This window comes from Podarcis pityusensis, assembly GCF_964106645.2.
Source record: "Podarcis pityusensis genome assembly, chromosome: 3".
NCBI classification, from domain to species: Eukaryota; Metazoa; Chordata; class Lepidosauria; order Squamata; family Lacertidae; genus Podarcis; species Podarcis pityusensis.
In genome coordinates, this window is record NC_138026.1 from 83,243,533 (window position 1) to 83,261,254 (window position 17,722).

The 17,722-nt window shown below is 42.2% G+C and overlaps 1 protein-coding gene across 10 annotated transcripts in view; it reads left to right on the plus strand.

The window, feature by feature from the left end:
- LTBP1 (latent transforming growth factor beta binding protein 1) overlaps positions 1-17,722 on the plus strand; it is a 189,412-nt gene that overhangs the window by 4,741 nt on the left and 166,949 nt on the right. For all 10 annotated transcript variants that reach the window (XM_080997605.1, XM_080997609.1, XM_080997610.1 and 7 more), the window contains exon 3: positions 16,455-16,740. In XM_080997605.1, coding sequence (XP_080853731.1) covers positions 16,455-16,740 — 286 coding nt within the window. The remainder of the gene's footprint in view (positions 1-16,454; positions 16,741-17,722) is intronic.

Sequence of the window (17,722 nt, forward strand, 5' to 3'; positions counted from 1 at the left end):
TTGCAAGGTCTACCATTGTGTGGCCTACTAATGGCTTGAGGCACAGCCCCATACATGTGTGTGTTGTCAGGAAATCCCCTGTGTCATACCTGCATGGTAAGGGAACATATTTTGGTTTCATTATATGAATTAAATCTATGCATAAAATAAGGGGAAGTAATTGACAGAGCAAATAAAACTGAAATAGCTTATATTCTCCACCCGGCTGTTTTGTTTGTTTACACAGTGCAGTGTATCCCCCCCCCCCCCTTGCAGGGCTTAGTAGCTTTATCATGTTCAGATTAAGGTTCCTTATTAATATCAATTAATTTTAGCCTGCAATCATTTCATATAAGCATGGGAATTCAGGGTAGAACAGCTTTGTGTATGATCCTATGTTGTCAGTTAAGATCTGCAAGTGGCAACTTGCTCTGAATTCCATCTTGCATGATCAAGATGATCTTTGCCAGATCAGCCTCTGCAAGAAGCAGGACCATTTCTGTGGTGGCCTCAGTGCTGCCGCCTGAATTTGTTTGTGTGGTGGTTTTTTTGTTGTTGGTTTTTTGTTTTGTTTTTTGCATGCAGCTCTTGAATTTAGAAATTTTAGCCTACCCACTTTAAATTCATTAAGGCAGCCTTATAAATTAGCCTCCAAAATTACCTGCCTGCTTTTTACTCATAAGAGTTGCTGTTGAAGTATGGATAGAGCACCCTCTCCTTTCTTTTCCAGCTTCTCTTATGAGTAGATTGCAGACACAGAAAACATTTTCGTGGGCCAGGAATGGTCACTGCCTGCCTCTTTTTCCAGCCTGCTCCATTTCTATGCTGAGCATGTAGGAAGAGCCTCCTGTGCATCTCACACAGAAGTGCAGTGAACTGGCAGTAGAGGGATGAAGTGATCTGTGTCTCTCTTGCCAACCTGATAGATTTCTATGCTAGACATCCAGTAGGCGAAGCCCTGGCCTATGTTTCCAGCATAGAAATCAGGCTGTATGTCTGTCATGTTCTGGTCTGATACCAGATCCCTTGGGGCAAGGCAGGTCAGGACCACGGATAGCTCTGAGTGAGCTACTTACTCCAACAGAGGTTGAGAGCAGACAGCCTTTTCAAGCTTCAGCTTCTAGAGTACCTTTCCTAGGCTCTTCCCTGTTGTAGAGAATTTAAGGACAAACCTCTGACCTGAAGATGGGCACTCCTCAATTCCATAGCCTGGGGTACTTTCTGCACCGCTAGACAGGAGAGGTATTGTAGGAAGTATTGGGTCCTTGGACTCAGGAAAAGATGCTTGTGAGGGTCTTGGCTTTGGCCATATTTGCTGTTGTGGTATGGGAGTTTCTTCTGGTTGCTCCTGTCTGTCAGGCTCAGGCAGAATGGTCTCCTAATGCCCAGCAGCTGGCTCAGAAACCTGAACTTTGTCTGGCTTCTTAATCAGGAGACCACAGCCTCTGATTCTGAGTCTTGATTACTGCTGGTCGCAGAAACATGGGTTGCTGTATCCCTTTGCCACCAGCCTGGTGTGTTTCTGTGTTAGATGTACAGGAAGGAAGTTCACCTCCAGTGCTTCCAGTGTAGAAACAGGGAGATACCTGCCTGCTTGGTTTCTATGCTGGAAGTGAAGGCTGGGGCTTCAACCCCTGAGCCCCAAGTATGGGCTGCTGGAGAAGGGATGATGTGCTCTTTGCCTTCACTGGCAGCCAGTCTGGAGGAAAGGTCTTCCTATGTCCAGCATAGAAATACAGTGAGCTGCTAGAGGAAGGGCTGAGTGTTTCATATCTCTTGACAGCCCACTTGGCTTCAAAGCTGAACTGGAAGGAGGCAAAGCAGTCACCTTCCCTCTTGGGAGTACAGTGGGCTGCCGAAAGAGCAGTGAAATGCTCTAGCAGCCCACTCTGCCCCTCTTCTGGCACTAGTCATAAGGGCTCGAAATACCTTTTCTTTTCAAGATAGGCTTAGATTCATAGGGTAATTCTACACCCATACTGAATTCAGTATTTGTGGAGAGTTTTCATGGAATTGTAGAGCACATAAAGCCTTATCCAAGGGAAAATATGTGGCAGGTAGGCAAGAGCTGGTTGGCTGCATCCCACTTGGCTGGTGCAGGGTGTAGTTTCAGTCTGTGCCTGTGCGGCTAAAGAAGCCATTGAGGGTCTGGTCTCCAGATGTCCCACACAGAAATTCGTTTTGCATAGACTGAAATAAATGCTTCTGTTTGTTTCAACATTTACATATGGAAACAAATGCAATGAATTCTGGATAGAATGTCTGACTCCTGGTATGCATATGGAAGTAGAAATAGTTTTATTGAGGACAACTGTCATGTAGTGCATTCCGTTTTGTCCCAGACAACAAATAATCCATCTTTAATGTGTAACAAACAATGATTTTATTAGTCTGAGCATCTGCTACTGTTGCCTGTGTTATTACAGCAGTACATTTGCATTTTGATGTACATTCTTGTAAGATCTAAGCTAACATTCAGGTTGAATGTTTCACCAGTTGGAAGGAGCTAGTGGTTCACGGTTTCCAGCCCTTCTTAAGGAATCTGTTTATTGGGCATTCCTTAGGAGTATCCCCTTCTTTTCCACAGCTGCAAAATCCTGTAAATGCATTGCATTGGTTTCTCCAAACACAATAATACCTTTTTTCATCGTTCATGATTAGAGATTTTCTAGTGGAGTCCTGGATTAGGCAGCTTGGTGTGTGTAACCATTACTACTGAATGTAAAAAGGAGGATAAAATTTGCCATTTCCTACAAAGTTGGTTTCCCCACACACATTGGGAAAACTAGGAAGGCAGATGGAAACTGCTGGAAGGTGAGGAGATATATTCTGACCTTCAAGGCCAAAGATCTTCTAGACAATTTAACCTTTCATTCATTGAATCTATAGGAGATAGTGGGTCTGAATCAGCTGCCTCCACTCCTGAAGCATAATGGGGCAGGTACCAATACGTGGAGGGGAGAGTTGAGTGTCTGCTAGTTCAGCCTCTTGATGTCCATGTATTCAACAGATTATATGTAGAGAGGAGCTTATGCATATGTACCTGTATGTGGGGTGGCTCCACTTTACTGAAGTTCCATGGAGTGTGTGGATGTCAGAGCTAGGGGGCTGGGACATGTGATGCTGGAACTGTCAGGTGTAGCCCCATTCTCCTTCCCACACATTGAGTCTACATGTAAACAGCAAAGTATGAACGAAGCTTCTGTAGAACAGATTCTGCCATCATTTTTTACATCGCAACACCACCAAGAGATAACATTTCCTCACAATTTTCAAGCTGCGAGCATTTTCCTTTAATATTCACCATACAGTGGAAGCTCACTGGAAAGTTTAGCTTCTGCAGAATGTAATAAATACCTTGTGGCTGTAAATTCTGAAGGAACGTTCACCACATGAAAATAATGATGACATTTAAAAATTAATGTGTAGAATTAGGCCTTGGGCAGAGAGAGCTGATGAGGAAAAGGAAGTGTGTGTGTGTGTGTGTGTGTGTGTGTGTGTGTGTGTGTGTTCTGTCATAGGTCAGCTGAGAAGCCTGTCTATGTGTTATCTTTATAGTGCAGAAGCTGTTAGAAATATCCTGTATATGGTATATTCTCTATGCAGTTGTCATAACATGCAGCTGTTTATAATGTGGGTTCCCCCCCCCCCCCAACCAGCACAAAGATTTCCACACCAGCAGTCTCCATTCCTTGTGCTGGAATGGAAACTCCCCAGTACAGTTTTTAAGATTAATGAGATGACTGCCTCGACACATTATGGCACTGGCATGGAGAAGGCACTGTGCGAAAGTTGTTTCAAGTAGATACCACATGAAAAAGATAAAACATAGGCCTGCTCTGAGTTGGTCATACTGTCATCTTCTGTTGAAGCTGCAGACTGAATAGGGGATTTGAACCTATATGTAGTGAGTATAAGACAAGGTGTTAGTGCATTGCTTACTTTTTTGAAATATAGCCTGGTCAAACCAGGTTAACATAGGAGCCACAGCAAAGAGGGAGGAGAGTTTACGTTGGATTCATTGCCTTATATTTAAGGATTGACATTAGTGCAGGCCCATGCAGCTTGTGGTCCATTCAGCAATGTCAAGCCCACCAACTATATATAGTGGTGACCCATATATTGCAAAAGCGGGGGGGGGGGGGCTGTGAAGCACTTGCAAGGTATGGTTTGTTGGGTCACAAGTCATGCAAACTTTATTTTAATTTATTTTTTAAATTTATATACTGCCCTTCATCCCAGGATGGTTTACAATACAAAAACACATAACATAGTAAGAAACGAAAATACCCCCCCACCTCACTATAAAAATCCATAGATTGTTTAATTAGCCAAAGACTTACCTTTGTGTAACACACTGCAAAGTACTATGTGTGTATGCAGAGATTGGAGAACAATTGCATCAGGATAATGAAATCATTTTTAGGATCCAGTATAACAATTCTGGTGTTTCTAGGCACCTGAAATGTCACAGTAACAGTTTGGATATGATTTGTGCACTTTGCCATTTTATTTATAACTTACTGTTTTGTTAGGGCACAAGATTAAGTACGGCAGGTATAGAAGAAGATCAAAATAGTTGCAATATTAAAGCCTCTGATAATGCAAGAATTGTAAAAGAGCTCCCCCCCCTCCAAAGTAAAGTGTTGAAATAAAGGATATGGCATTAGTCTGCTGGTGAGATAGTATCCCAAAACTGTAAGAATTCCAGAACTATAACATTTTTTAATTCATGCAGAATGTGTTCATTTATCTTTATGCAGTGGGAAATTATGGAGTGGTATTGACCAAAGAGGGAAGCTAAAAACTGTAAAGCTGAGCTGGAAGACTGAGAGTTACAGTAACTGAGGAGAGTGAGACACAGAGGAGGTATCTATAATAGTGATGGATGGAGGACAAGAGTGAACAAAAACAATTAGTAAAGGCCAAGATAAAAGAGGGGAGGGGAGATCGTCTAGGTCTGATTTGAGGTAGGAATTGCTGTGTGCTGTTGGAGCAGCCAGGCAGCTTTGGCAGCAGGGCTGCCAAGATCCAGGGAGGTAAAGGATGTGACTGACAGGTAGAGGATGAGTTCACATTAATTTGAATTTATCAGGCAAATAAATTTATTGTAGTTCTCTTTCTTTTCTTTGTTTCAGTAGTGAGATTTCAGAACTGCAGAAATCATTTGTCCCTGACTTACACTGCTGTACTAACAATAACTGAGAGAGAGATTGATCCGGTGATTGCACAGGGGGCTAGGTTATTCAAATAAACTTAACACAAGAACTTGAAGTTAAGGATTAATTGCACATGGTGGAATTATTTCATATCCTTGCAGCCGGTATATGCAGGGATATAGTTCCACTTGATCTCTCAAAATAAATTTGGCCATTTTATTGCATTCCACACAGAAGGAATTTTTATCCACAGAGGTAAAAGAATTATCACTGCAGCTTGAACAATTATGTATTGCATGCTACACATTATAGTCTGACCCAAACATAATGCCAAACTATGATATGACCTTATGTGAATGAAACTGGCAAAACCATTGTTCTCATGCATTTCCAACTATTCCTTCCAATATTTCACTGTGATTCCCTTCTTGGTTTGGTGAAAGTCATGGTTTGCTCTTTTATCCAAGCTGGCAAACTATGGTTTGTGCTTGCCTGCAAACCAGGACTGAAAACTGATAACTTCTAATCCTGGTTTGCAAAGTATGGTTTGCATCAAACCTGTGAGGGACATGCCTGCTTTTTGCTTTGTGTCATGCCTGCTTCCCTGATTATTCCCTGGACAGTAGGCCTGGGTGATGTATCAATACATTGTCTCGGAGTGGTTCAAGGGCCAGAGCATGATGGCGCCTTCACCCAGTGGTATATTGTGGGTGAGACTTGCCTGCGCCTTACCTTCTTACTTTGGTGGTTTCACCCTGGCGCCTCACAGGGCTGGGGTGTTGCTCGTTGTTCCCTGGCGGTAGAAGGGGCTGTGATGGTTTTATCCCAGCACCTCGTGGGGCCAGGGTGGTACTCTTTCCTTTTCGACATTGCTATGTATCACTATATTTTGGACAGTTCAAGAAAATGAATGCTAAGGCTATCAATGGTTGCTACCTGGATAGATATGTTCTTTCTCCACTGTTGAAGGCCATGTGCTTCTGAATATCTGCTGCTGGAAACTGCAGTAGTGGAAGAGTGCTGTTGCATTCACATCCTGCTTGTAGACTTTCCATTGTGAGAACAGGATGCAGGACTAAATGGGCCACTGGCCTGATCCAGCAGGGCTCTGTGTTTTTACATTCTTAAAATGAGGTTTTATTGCCATTTTATATAAGCAATAGCAACTCAGACATTTCGAAGTAAATATGCTAAATGTTATGTGCCCCTGCACCAGTTATTCCTATTTATTAGCATTCTGATAGCTCTAATTCTCCTTTTGCCCCTTTAAAAAAACAATGCTAGCTTTATTTGGCCTGTGGGATGGAATACATGATTAGACACTGTGGTGTAAATTCTGTGCTATATCTTCCTGTATGTCTCTACTCTTCAAATGAATGGATTCGTATTTCATGCTGAGACTTAGAAGCCTGCTGCTTATTTTGTAACTGAGAACCATGACCTCTGAGTGGTATCAGAGTTCATCTGATATAGATGCTTATGTTAACCATCTAGTAATGTATGTAGCAGGGCAGGTTCATTGAGGGTTTTAAGCTTTAAGTCACCCTTATACCATCCAGGTTGCAGCACACGCAATTTCAGAGGTAACTGAGAGCAGCAGCTGCAGTTTACAAGTCTTCAGGCAGCCGTTTACAACCCACTCCATGACCCATAATGGCTTTCATCTTTGGGAGCATGTTGCGCAGTTCCTAGGCAACCACAAAGTGCTTCGTTCCTAGAAGTAGTAAGAACTAGCGGGCCACGTAAAGTAAAGGGGAGTGTGGGAGAAGAGGCATACACAAATTCACTTCACAAGTTCCCTAGAGGTGAGATAGGTCCCTTCTGTTGCCCATTTTGCTTCCTCTCCCTCTTGTGATGGTGCCTAGAACCTATTATGGTGCCTAGATATTATTATGATGGTACAACAGAATTAAGTCCTGTTGATTTCATTGAGGCTTACTTCCTTGTAAGTGAGTATAGGATCACAGCCAAACTTGACGTGCTGTTTTGTTTGTTTACCCTTGGGTAAATCCCAAGCAAGTGCTCAAACAAAACAACACTGAGGAAAATAAGGAGCATCAATTGTACTTGTTTCTGTGCTTCCCTTGTGTGGGAGGCACTGCTGCCTGCTTTGGGGATGGAAGAAGATTAGTGCAATACAGTTCAGAGAAGGCACAGTAGTAATATATAGCCAGGGGGATGGAGTGGAGACACCTGAGACAGTTGCAGCATTATATATTATGGTTTGTATCCTCATGCTCTTTTCCTAACTCTGTTGGGCAGGCCCATGCAAAAGGGGTTGGGTAGCTGGGTACACTTGTCCTGGGCCTCAGAAGGCTAAGCTGGTCAGCAACCTATTGCCAGGGACTGGCTGATTTTTCAGTTGAGTTTATAAAAGGGTAAAGGGGACCCCTGACCAGTCGGTCCAGTTGTGACCGACTCTGGGGTTGTGGTGCTCATCTCGCTTTATTGGCTGAGGGAGCCGGTGTACAGCTTCCAGGTCATGTGGCCAGCATGACTAAGCCACTTCTGGCAAACCAGAGCAGCACACGAAAACACCATTTACCTTCCCGCCGGAGCGGTACCTATTTATCTACTTGCACTTTGACGTGCTTTCAAACTGCTAGGTTGGCAGGAGCAGGGACCGAGCAATGGGAGCTCACCCTGTCGTGGGGATTCGAACCGCCGACCTTCTGATCAGCAAGTCCTAGGCTCTGTGGTTTAACCCACAGCGCCACCCGCAACCCTAAGCGCCACCCGCGTTGAGTTTATAACTTTATTCTTTTTTTAAAAAAATAATATTTATTGATAATTTCAAAATTACAAAAAAAAAAAATGACAAACAACGCTACAATACAAAAAAGAAAAAAGAAGACGACAATAAAAAAAGAGAAAAGCACAAAATGAGAAAACCAATATAACAATACAGCAATAAAAAAGTAAAAAAGAAGAAAAAAAGAGGGGAAAAAACAAATCCCAAATTGCATATCCATAATTTCCATTTGCTTGTTTCATTGACCTCCTCACACCTCCGTTTTTGTATTCTAGTTTAGTAATTATTTCAGCAAATTCTTTCCATCTTTCTCAATTTTTGTTATAAAATTTGTCTTAACAATTTAACCTAGTAATTAGCTCAACAAATCCTTACCATCTTTCCCCATATTCTATTATTCAGATTACCTTAATTTATTTATCCTTATCTTACCCCTAAGTGCCTTAAAACTTAAATCTTAAATTTCAAATATACATAACTCCTAATATCATTTCTGCTAGAGTCGTATAGTTTCATTCCCACATTTTCCCTAATATTCATTAGCTGATTCTAAAATAAAAAAGGTTCCATTATAAATTCTCTTCCAATCATCATCCAGCGTCTCTTCTTCCTGGTCTCGGGTCATGTCAGTCCTTATTGTCCTTATTGTCCATTCCGTCTAGTCCATCAACCTGGAAGCCTTATGTCCAAGGCCCTTAAATCTCTTCCATGTCCCTTCTGCAATTCTTCTTCATCTTGTTTGTGCTTGCCCTTTTCCTTGTCTCTTGTTGGTCTCTGTCTTAGTTTCTTTCCTTTCTCATTGAGGAGTAGGTCTCTGGGGGGTTCCAACCCAAAATTATCTCCATCACCCTTCATCCAGCTCACCCATTCCCCACAGTCCCACTCCCCACAGTCCTCGATGTAATCCAAAATGAATTTAAAATCAAATTTCAGAATCTCTCCAAAGCTAGAAGTCTCCTCATCTCCAGACTCCCCTTGGCCCGCTCCAGCTTCAATCTTCAATAACAGTGGCTTATGCTCCTGTAGGGCCTCGGGTCTCTCCATTTGTACTGTTTGAGGTGCAGCCACATCCTCCTCCATTGTCAACTGCACTTGCCCAGTCGGTACAGATTGATAAGTTGGTTCTTGGATGATTTCTGTATCAATGTTATTAACCACAACAGTCAAATCCATTTTCTCATTCATTAAGTCCATCTTTTCATGCATCTGTTCCATCAAAGCATTTGTCTTGCACAGAGCAAGCAACCAGTCTTTCTCCCAGCTCATCTTTGTTCAAGGTCGAAAAAGTCTGTTCCCACAGTCTTAATCTCACAGATGTTGGGTCTCAAATATGCTGCAACAACAATTTAGCAAGCTCCCTCTAGAGGAGACAATCTACTTGTAGCCATTTTTTTTTTTAAAGACAAAGGAAAGTTACTTTCATTTTTCAGATATTTCAGACGTTTTTCAGATATTTTGTTTCTTTAAGATGCAAAAGGCAACATTAGAATCAACTTGTTTCTCTTCATTAGCTATCTGTCAAAGTGTTACGTTCACTGTCAATGAACCTCAGCAACAGTTTCTGTCTCTGATACCCCGTTCCCAGGTTAGAGACGATGGAAACTTATCCTTCTTAACTCCCTCTCCTGGTAGAGTTAAACAGAGTCCCCCCCCCCTTTTCTCCTGCTTCCAAGGGGGGTTTCAGTGGTTCTAAATGAAGGCAATTTAGTCCTTTTTTGACAGCTTCCCGGCTTTAGCTTGCAAAATTTTTGCTTTAGTCTATACACAAGGAAACGGAAGGTGGACTTCCTGTTTACACCTTCCCTCTTCGTTACCAAATTAAAACAATTTCTTGATCCAATTTTCCGTTTCTACTCACGGGTACTTGTTTTAAGTCCAATTGTCCACAGGAAAAAGTCAGCGCTCTCTGGCAATGGCTGTGCGGCTTCACTCCGTGAAAGTAGCAGTCAGTTCGTAGCACCGCGCTTTTCACCCCACTTCGCTCCGGAGCCCCTAGATGGGATTCCCCGCGAGTAGGGGGGTGCTTCTGGTGCCCTGCCGAACCCCATGTTCCCAGGCTTCCTCCGCCTGGGATTTCTAGCGGGTCCCCACCTTCGCCGCGGCGGGAAGACCCAGTTTTCACGGAGCCCGTTCCTCCGTTCGGAGGAACTCCGCCATTCACCAATGGCGCTGACCCAGAAGTGAGTTTATAACTTTATTCTAATAAGACTCCTGCCCTGAGCCTCAGACAAACTCTGTACAGGCCTGCTGTTGAGTGTTAGCTGTTGAGATCCCCAGATACAGTATTTAAGAGGAATTTGCTGATGAGATCTTCATCCTTACTTCTTAGAGAAGATGCATTGAATTGGGCTGTTAATAAGGTACAACCTTAATATAACAGCACTTTGTAACTTTATTTCTTCTTTGGTGATCACTCGTAGCCAAGTAAGATTGTCTTCTATAAACACGGTTTTAACAATGAGTCCGTAAGTGACTGTGGAGGCCAATTCTGGATCCACACGTCCTTCCACAGTGGGGACATTGGTTTCCAGGCAGGAGTTGATCACGGTGTGGATTTGCCAAGCATTCCTTTCTCTTGGTACGCTTCTCCCTTGTGTCCTGAGTTCAAGTGTCTTCAAAGCCCATGACACCTTTGGTAAAGGCTGTTCTCCAACTGGAGCGCTCGCAGGCCAGTGTTTCCCAGTTGTCAGTGTTTATAGTACATTTTTTTATATTTGCCTTGAGACAGTCTTTAAACCTCTTTTGTTGACCACCAGCATTACGCTTTCCATTTTTAAGTTCGGAATAGAGTAGTTGCTTTGGAAGACGATCATCAGGCATCCGCACAACATGACCAGTCCAACGAAGTTGATGTTGAAGAATCATTGCTTCAACACTGGTGATCTTTGCTTCTTCCTGTACACTGATATTAGTTTGCCTGTCTTCCCAAGTGATGTGTAAAATTTTTCGGAGACACCGTTGGTGGAATCTTTCGAGGAGATGGCGTTTATAGGTGGTCCATGTTTCACAAGCATATAGTAAGGTTGGTAGTACAATAGCTTTGTAAACAAGCATTTTGGTTTCCCTGCGAATGTCCCGGTCCTCAAACACTCTGCACTTCAATTGGGAGAAAGCCGCACTCGCAGAGCTTAGGCAATGATGGATTTCAGCATCATTGTTGGCCCTTGTGGAAAGATAACTGCCTAGGTAGGAGAAGTGATCGACATTTTCCAACGTTACACCATTGAGTTGGGTTTGTGGCGCTGCAGAGGGGTTATTTTGTACTTTTTGGTTCAGCACTTTGGTTTTTTGGATGTTGAGTGATAAGTCAAGCTTTTCGTAAGCTTCTGCAATGATATTTAGGATGGTTTGGAGGTCATCCTCTGAGCGTGCACACACTATGTTGTCATCCGCAAACTGAAGCTCTATGATGGAAGTTATGGTAACCTTACTCTTTGCTTTCTGTAACTTACCTTACTGGATGGTGTGTGTGTGATATATATAGTGTTTTTTATAGGCACAAGAGGTAAAATCCTTTTTATCCTGAGCTAAATCTAGAGCCTTGCGTTTTGTCATTGGTGATCTGATACTGTTTGCTATTATAACTTCAATGGAAGGGCAGCTGGAAATTGCCATGATGACACAATACAACATTTTCTCACCTGCTGCCAGCGATTGCATAAAAAGCAATTCGACTCAAATTTATTCCCTTCACATGTGAATTGGACATGCTGCTGCTTGTTTGTGTGCTGAAGCCAGATGATAAAAGAGGAGAAAATTGTGTAGTGTTTTATAGTCATCATATGTAAAACTGGATGAACTTCATGGATTTAACCAAAGTATGATTCTGGCTTCAGGGTTAATAGCTAACATATAATTTATAATTAAATAAACATCTGCCTTTTAGAAAAGAGTTAGGCTTAATAATTTTTCTTAGTTATTTGGGGAAATATTGGAGAAAATCCATTAATGTTTATAAATCTCCTTTGTCATTATCATAAGCGAGGGAGGGTTTTTCTTTGAATGCTCATTTTTTGACATTTAACATTTGGGAGGATCATGTAAATTACTTTTGCTCTTGTTAAATCGGTTTCTGAACTGTAATATTGGATTCTACAGTTGCCTAGATGTATTTTTTCTATACAGTCCCAGTAAATGTGTATTGTTTGAGATTCAATAAGTATTAGGAACAAATAGGAACCATAATGCTGGTGTGTCTGGATCCTCAAGGCTGGACTTAGTGTGATGTTTGTACACTAATATCATAAAGCCACAAGACCATAAGCAAATGGAAACAGAAGTGTCTGACCTTTTCCTGTGTCTGAAAATTGTACAGATTTTATGAATCTCACAAAACATGTCTTCGGGATCTGTGCATCAACTTCCTATGTAACTTTGGGAAATTATGGATGGCAGCATTCCTGCACATTTCATCCTTTATTTGCACCACCTAACCTGGATCTTAAATTATGTGTCTTCACTATAATAAAAATAAACTCTTCCTTTTTTTGTTACATATATGTGTTTGTCTGTATATGAATATATAGTGCTGCAGTAACCTAACCTGAGTTCTAGTCTTTATTTTTAATTCTTTTGCCAACTTCCCAGCAACATGTCTTTAGGTTTTCTCCACCCAGTTGGGAATGTCAAGTATAATTATTTTCAGCTTTGCTGGGAATGATGGGTAACCCAGTTGAGAATATTTATACTAACTTGGGTAAATGAAAGATGGATTAAAATGTTGCCAAGACCTTATCAGATTTGGGCTGGAGTGAAGCTGATCTCTTAAACCAAAACACAAAGCCAGAGTTATTGTTTGCAGAGGCAGCCAAGGGAGGCTGGAGTTGGTACAGTCTGAGACCAACAGGGAACATGTTGGAGCAGAAAAGTGCCAATAGAGGGAAGATTTCAGCTCATGCATTTCCAGAAGAGAGAAGAACCCACAGGCTGTGATAGATAAATTAAGGCAAGGCTCTGAGACCCGATTGCACTTTGGAATCCTCAGTGCAGCTTGCAATACCTTAACTCAAATTAATTACCGTAATTAACTGAAGGATTTAAACTCACCTACTAACTGAAGGTCTCGAGGTGGCTTACACTATTACACTATGTTGAAAATTTAATAAATTAGATAATTGCATAATTGCATAATAGTTACTGGGCATGGGAAAGGTGTGCATACATTTCTCCCTAGGTCTCTGATGTTCCAAATTTTCACTCTGCACTTGAATTTTCTGGCCTGGAACTGCTTATGGAAAGAGCCAGAAGAAGATAGTGCCTCACAGGCTGAAGCTTGCCCACTGGGCTTCTTCTGTCTCACGTATCCTCTGGCTCTGGCAGCAGATGCAAGAGAAACTAGGGGTGGGGGGAGGAAATAAGTTGCATGCCTCCCCACAGTCCCTGGATGTTCCAGCTCTACATTATTGAGCAATCTTCTGGGTGAAGTGACAGTTGAGGGCACCAGTTGGAACTGGTCATGAGTTTTGGCAGGCATGAAGTGGGAGGGCAGCACATTGAATTTGAATGGCAGAAGAGGGAATCATTACTATTGTTATTATATGTCACTTTTTTGTACTCTGCCTCAAAATGACTTGCATAGTGAAATAAAACAACAGATATTAAAATACAGTGGTACCTCGGGTTAAGAACTTAATTCGTTCTGGAGGTCTGTTCTCAACCTGAAACTGTTCTTAACCTGAAGTACCACTTTAGCTAATGGGGCCTCCCACTGCCGTGCGATTTCTGTTCTCATCCTGAAGCAAAGTTCTTAACTCTTACTATTTCTGGGCTAGTTGAGTCTGTAACCTGAAGCGTCTGTAACCTGAAGCGTCTGTAACCCGAGGTACGACTGTAAGATAAAATCAGCAATACACAAAAATTAAAATGCTCACCTGACAATATATTTAAAAGGAACGAGCCTTCCACAACATGCTTAAAAGATGAGAGTGAGACAAAAAAATGAGTTTATATTGGAACAGCCAGGAAATATGACTACTCATGGGTGCAGAACCCCCTAGGGCATTGAATGTGATTATTTTACTTTATTTTATTCATTAAATTTGTATACTGCCCTTCACCAATAGATCTCAGGGCGGTTCATGACATAAAATCAATAGTTGATTTTTCAATAAGCTTATAAAATCAGCCACACTGGTGAAATACAAATATATATTCCTATTATTTGTAGATGGAATGGTATGGAATTGTTCTGGGGTAAGTGATCCAGTGGCAGATTAAAACATAAGTGCTTTGCCAAAGCCCTGTCTGCCTTAGCTAGAGGGGATTCAGAAGAACTTTGAATGGAACTTGTGTCCAAAACAACTACATGCTAATGCACTAATCCCCTCTTATTCTCACCCGAATTAATTGTTATGGTTTAGCAGGTGTTAGGCTGCTCTTAGAGAGCTTGTCTGACATAGCCAGTTCTCCACAGTATGTTATATACTATGAAAGGCCCCTTGAGTCAGGGAGGACAAAAGAACACTGAGGTTATGTTTTATATATGTTTGGGATCTGAAAGCAATCTGAGTTTTGGAAATAACAATTGGTTCTCAGTCCAGATGGAAGGCAGTTCACAAACTTCACTGACGGCATGGAACTGATTTCAAAGAGGGAAATTCACTTGATGTGTATTGGAGTGTGTACTTTTTTTTGTTTCAGAGTGAAAACAAACAAAAATGTGGGAAAGATTTGTATAGCTTTGTCTTCAACTCTCTCCCTCCCACCCCCCCACCTCCGTGCTTTTTCACAGGACAACATCTATTTACAGTGGTGCCTCGCAAGACGAAATTAATCTGTTCCGCGAGTCTCTTCATCTAGCGGTTTTTTCGTCTTGTGAAGCAACCCTATTAGCGGCTTAGCGGATTAGCGCTATTAGCGGCTTAGCGGTTTAGCGGCTATTAAAGGCTTAGCGGCTAAAAGGCTATTAGCGGCTTAGCGGCTTAGAAAAAGGGGGGGGAAAGCGAAAAAAAATTGCAAGACTCGCAAGACTTTTTCGTTTTGCGAAGCAAGCCCATAGGGAAATTCGTCTTGCGAAGCGCAACGGAAAACGGAAAACCCTTTCGTCTAGCGGGTTTTTCGTCTTGCGAGGCATTCGTCTTGCGGGGCACCACTGTACTGAATGGTTACTGTCAATAAATTGTATGTAGGAGAAAAAATTGTTAAACACAGTTCTCATTTGCCTTTCCCAGATGCATCCTAAGCCCCTTTCATAGTGACTCAATGTCCATGCTGATATTTATTATACCCTTGCGCAAAAGTCTGCAACAGTTACTAGCCCTCAACACTGTTTTACTGAGTGGCTCACCTAGCCACATATACTTCAGATGTAGGAGTGGGGGTTGCTGTGCATAAATGGCTGGTGAGCTGCTTTGGATTGGTGGGCAACAACTTTTATGGGCCTTGCACTACATATGCAAGGGCAGCTAAATAGAACTTCCCAGGGCTTACCAAGCGAAACTATTCCCCACCACCACCAATGGCAAACATGCAAATTTAGTAACATTTGAAACAGCCCTAGGCATCTCTAAGCAGTGCCAGAAAGATTTTTAGCCTCCTAAGGATTTACAGAGCTTTTTGTGTCCCAGCTATCAACAACACCAAATTTACTGGGAACAGGAGACTGAGCTTTTAAAACCTCTCTTTCTTAAATGATATACTTTCCTCCTTAAATGAGATGGTGACCTTGTGGGAATATGCACTAATGTGTGAAGATAACATGAGCCTTTTTATGTTGAGAAGTATTTGTTTGCAGAAAATAATCTGTATGAAGATTTTGTCTGTAGTTTGGTGAAAAGGGGATCGTCTCCCTGTAGACATTCTTAATTTACTGCCAGATATCAAATTGGTTTAGGGCCAAGCATGATGTGAGGGCCAAGCACAAATAAACTGTGTGTATGATGCGTAGCAGTAAATATCTACATCAGTAACTGCTACATGGTCAAAGCAACAAAAAGCCTAAAACCCTATTCATATACTGCCAGTTTGCACCATTTACCTCAGGGGTGGGGAGTGGATCTGGCAGGCAGGCTGGATCTTAACCTCTCCCAAGCCCTACAGGTTACTTTGACAGGTGAGTGCGGCTGCCCACTTGTGAGCTACTTGATGTCACCATGACATCAGGTGAGGTGCTTTCTTTTCCCCAGTTTGATTTCAGACTGCATGGGCAAGGGAAACATTTCCTTCTGGGGTCTGCTGTAAGTGTCAGTCAGTTGACCAGTACTTATAGCATGGGCAGGGACTGACTGTAATACAGAGTCCCCAATACCAAACTTTGCCGTGCAGCCAATCCAAGTGATGCTTTTGCTCCAAATGTTCATCACCTGATTGGTGCACACAGCAAACCTTTCTTGCCAAGGAGCAATTGGGAGTGTACTTTAGGTGTGGGACAGGTGGGCATTTTTTTTGGGGGGGGGGACAGCCTCATGGGCCAAATTGGACCCCTAATTTGGCCTGCAGGCATTCCACCCCTGATAAGCCTCTTGGTTAATCAAGGAATAAGAGTTTTGCCTCAAAATCCTGTAATGTTCACATTGTATTGTGAAGAGATTTTAATTGTTCCATTTGTTTCTCTATTCTTTGTTTAGCTAACTGTTCACCACCATGTCAAAATGGAGGGATGTGTCTGCGACCACAGCTTTGTGTGTGTAAACCTGGGACAAAAGGCAGCACTTGTGAGGATGCTAGTAAGCAAGAAACTGCTTCTCCTGGAGGACCAGGCCCTGTGACTCCACCATGGCCTATTCCTCAGCGGTCTGTTCAACAGACCTTTTCAAAGAAGGTTCAGGTCCAACAAAAGGTCAGTCCCATGGCTCAGATGACCTTTACACTAAAGCAGAAACCCTCCGGATTACCACAGCAGATGCAACCACAGTAAGTCTTTTCCCTCATTGTGTATTATTTTTTTTAAAAAAGTTGGTTTGGAAAACTTTTTTCTTGTGTTTAGCATTACATGTGAACAAGGCCAGAAGGCCTTCTCCTGTAGATAAAAAAGGATGCATTTCAGCAGTTGTACTGTTTTTTGTAGCAAAGGGGCAGATATGGGTGGGGAGCGGGAAGCAGAAGGTTTTGTATGGTATTTATGGTGTGCATCACACTCAGGAATTTTTTGGGAGCTAGTTTGCAAGGCTGGGCTGGCAAATAAAATTGGTCCAAATTTTACCCTCTTTGCTCTTACAGAAGACTTGCCAGGATAATTTAATGTTTCACATTTGGTGCTCAGTTCTAGCGAAGATTCAGTGTTCTCCTCCTTTCTTTTGTGATCAGGAAATGTTTCTACAAATAGATGGTGATCATTAGCCTCTGCTAATGACAGTGAATCTGTTCATTAGCTAGTGACATCCTTTTCCTCCCCCACATTCAAATGATAGAAAGACCTATCAGCATCTTTGGCTGGCTGGCTGACTTGCCACATGGGATGTACTGGATTACAATGGGGCATGGGGGAGAGAAAACTTGGATTTGAGGAAGTAACTGAGATCTGGCTGCCTTGGAAGATAAGCAGTGGCAATCTGGAAGCATGAACAAACTGCTGTTGTGATAACACTTAAATGGGATTCCCATAGGTTTGTTCCTTTCAGTGAGGTAATACATTGTGTCTTCATTAGGTTTTTCCTTTTCATATGCATTGTTTATTGTCTTTTGGAGGTAGAGATTTATGTTTCATTTGCTCTCCCGTGTTTATGTTGCTTTTGTGTGAGAGCCATCCTGCCAGCATAATTCAGAAGAGTCCTCAGCGTGGTTTACAGCGTGTAAACACACACAGAAACTCTCTAGATAATACAGTCATGCCTCTTCTTGCGAAAGCTTCATGTTGCGTTTTTTCGGGTTAAGAACACAGCAAGCCCGGAAGTGT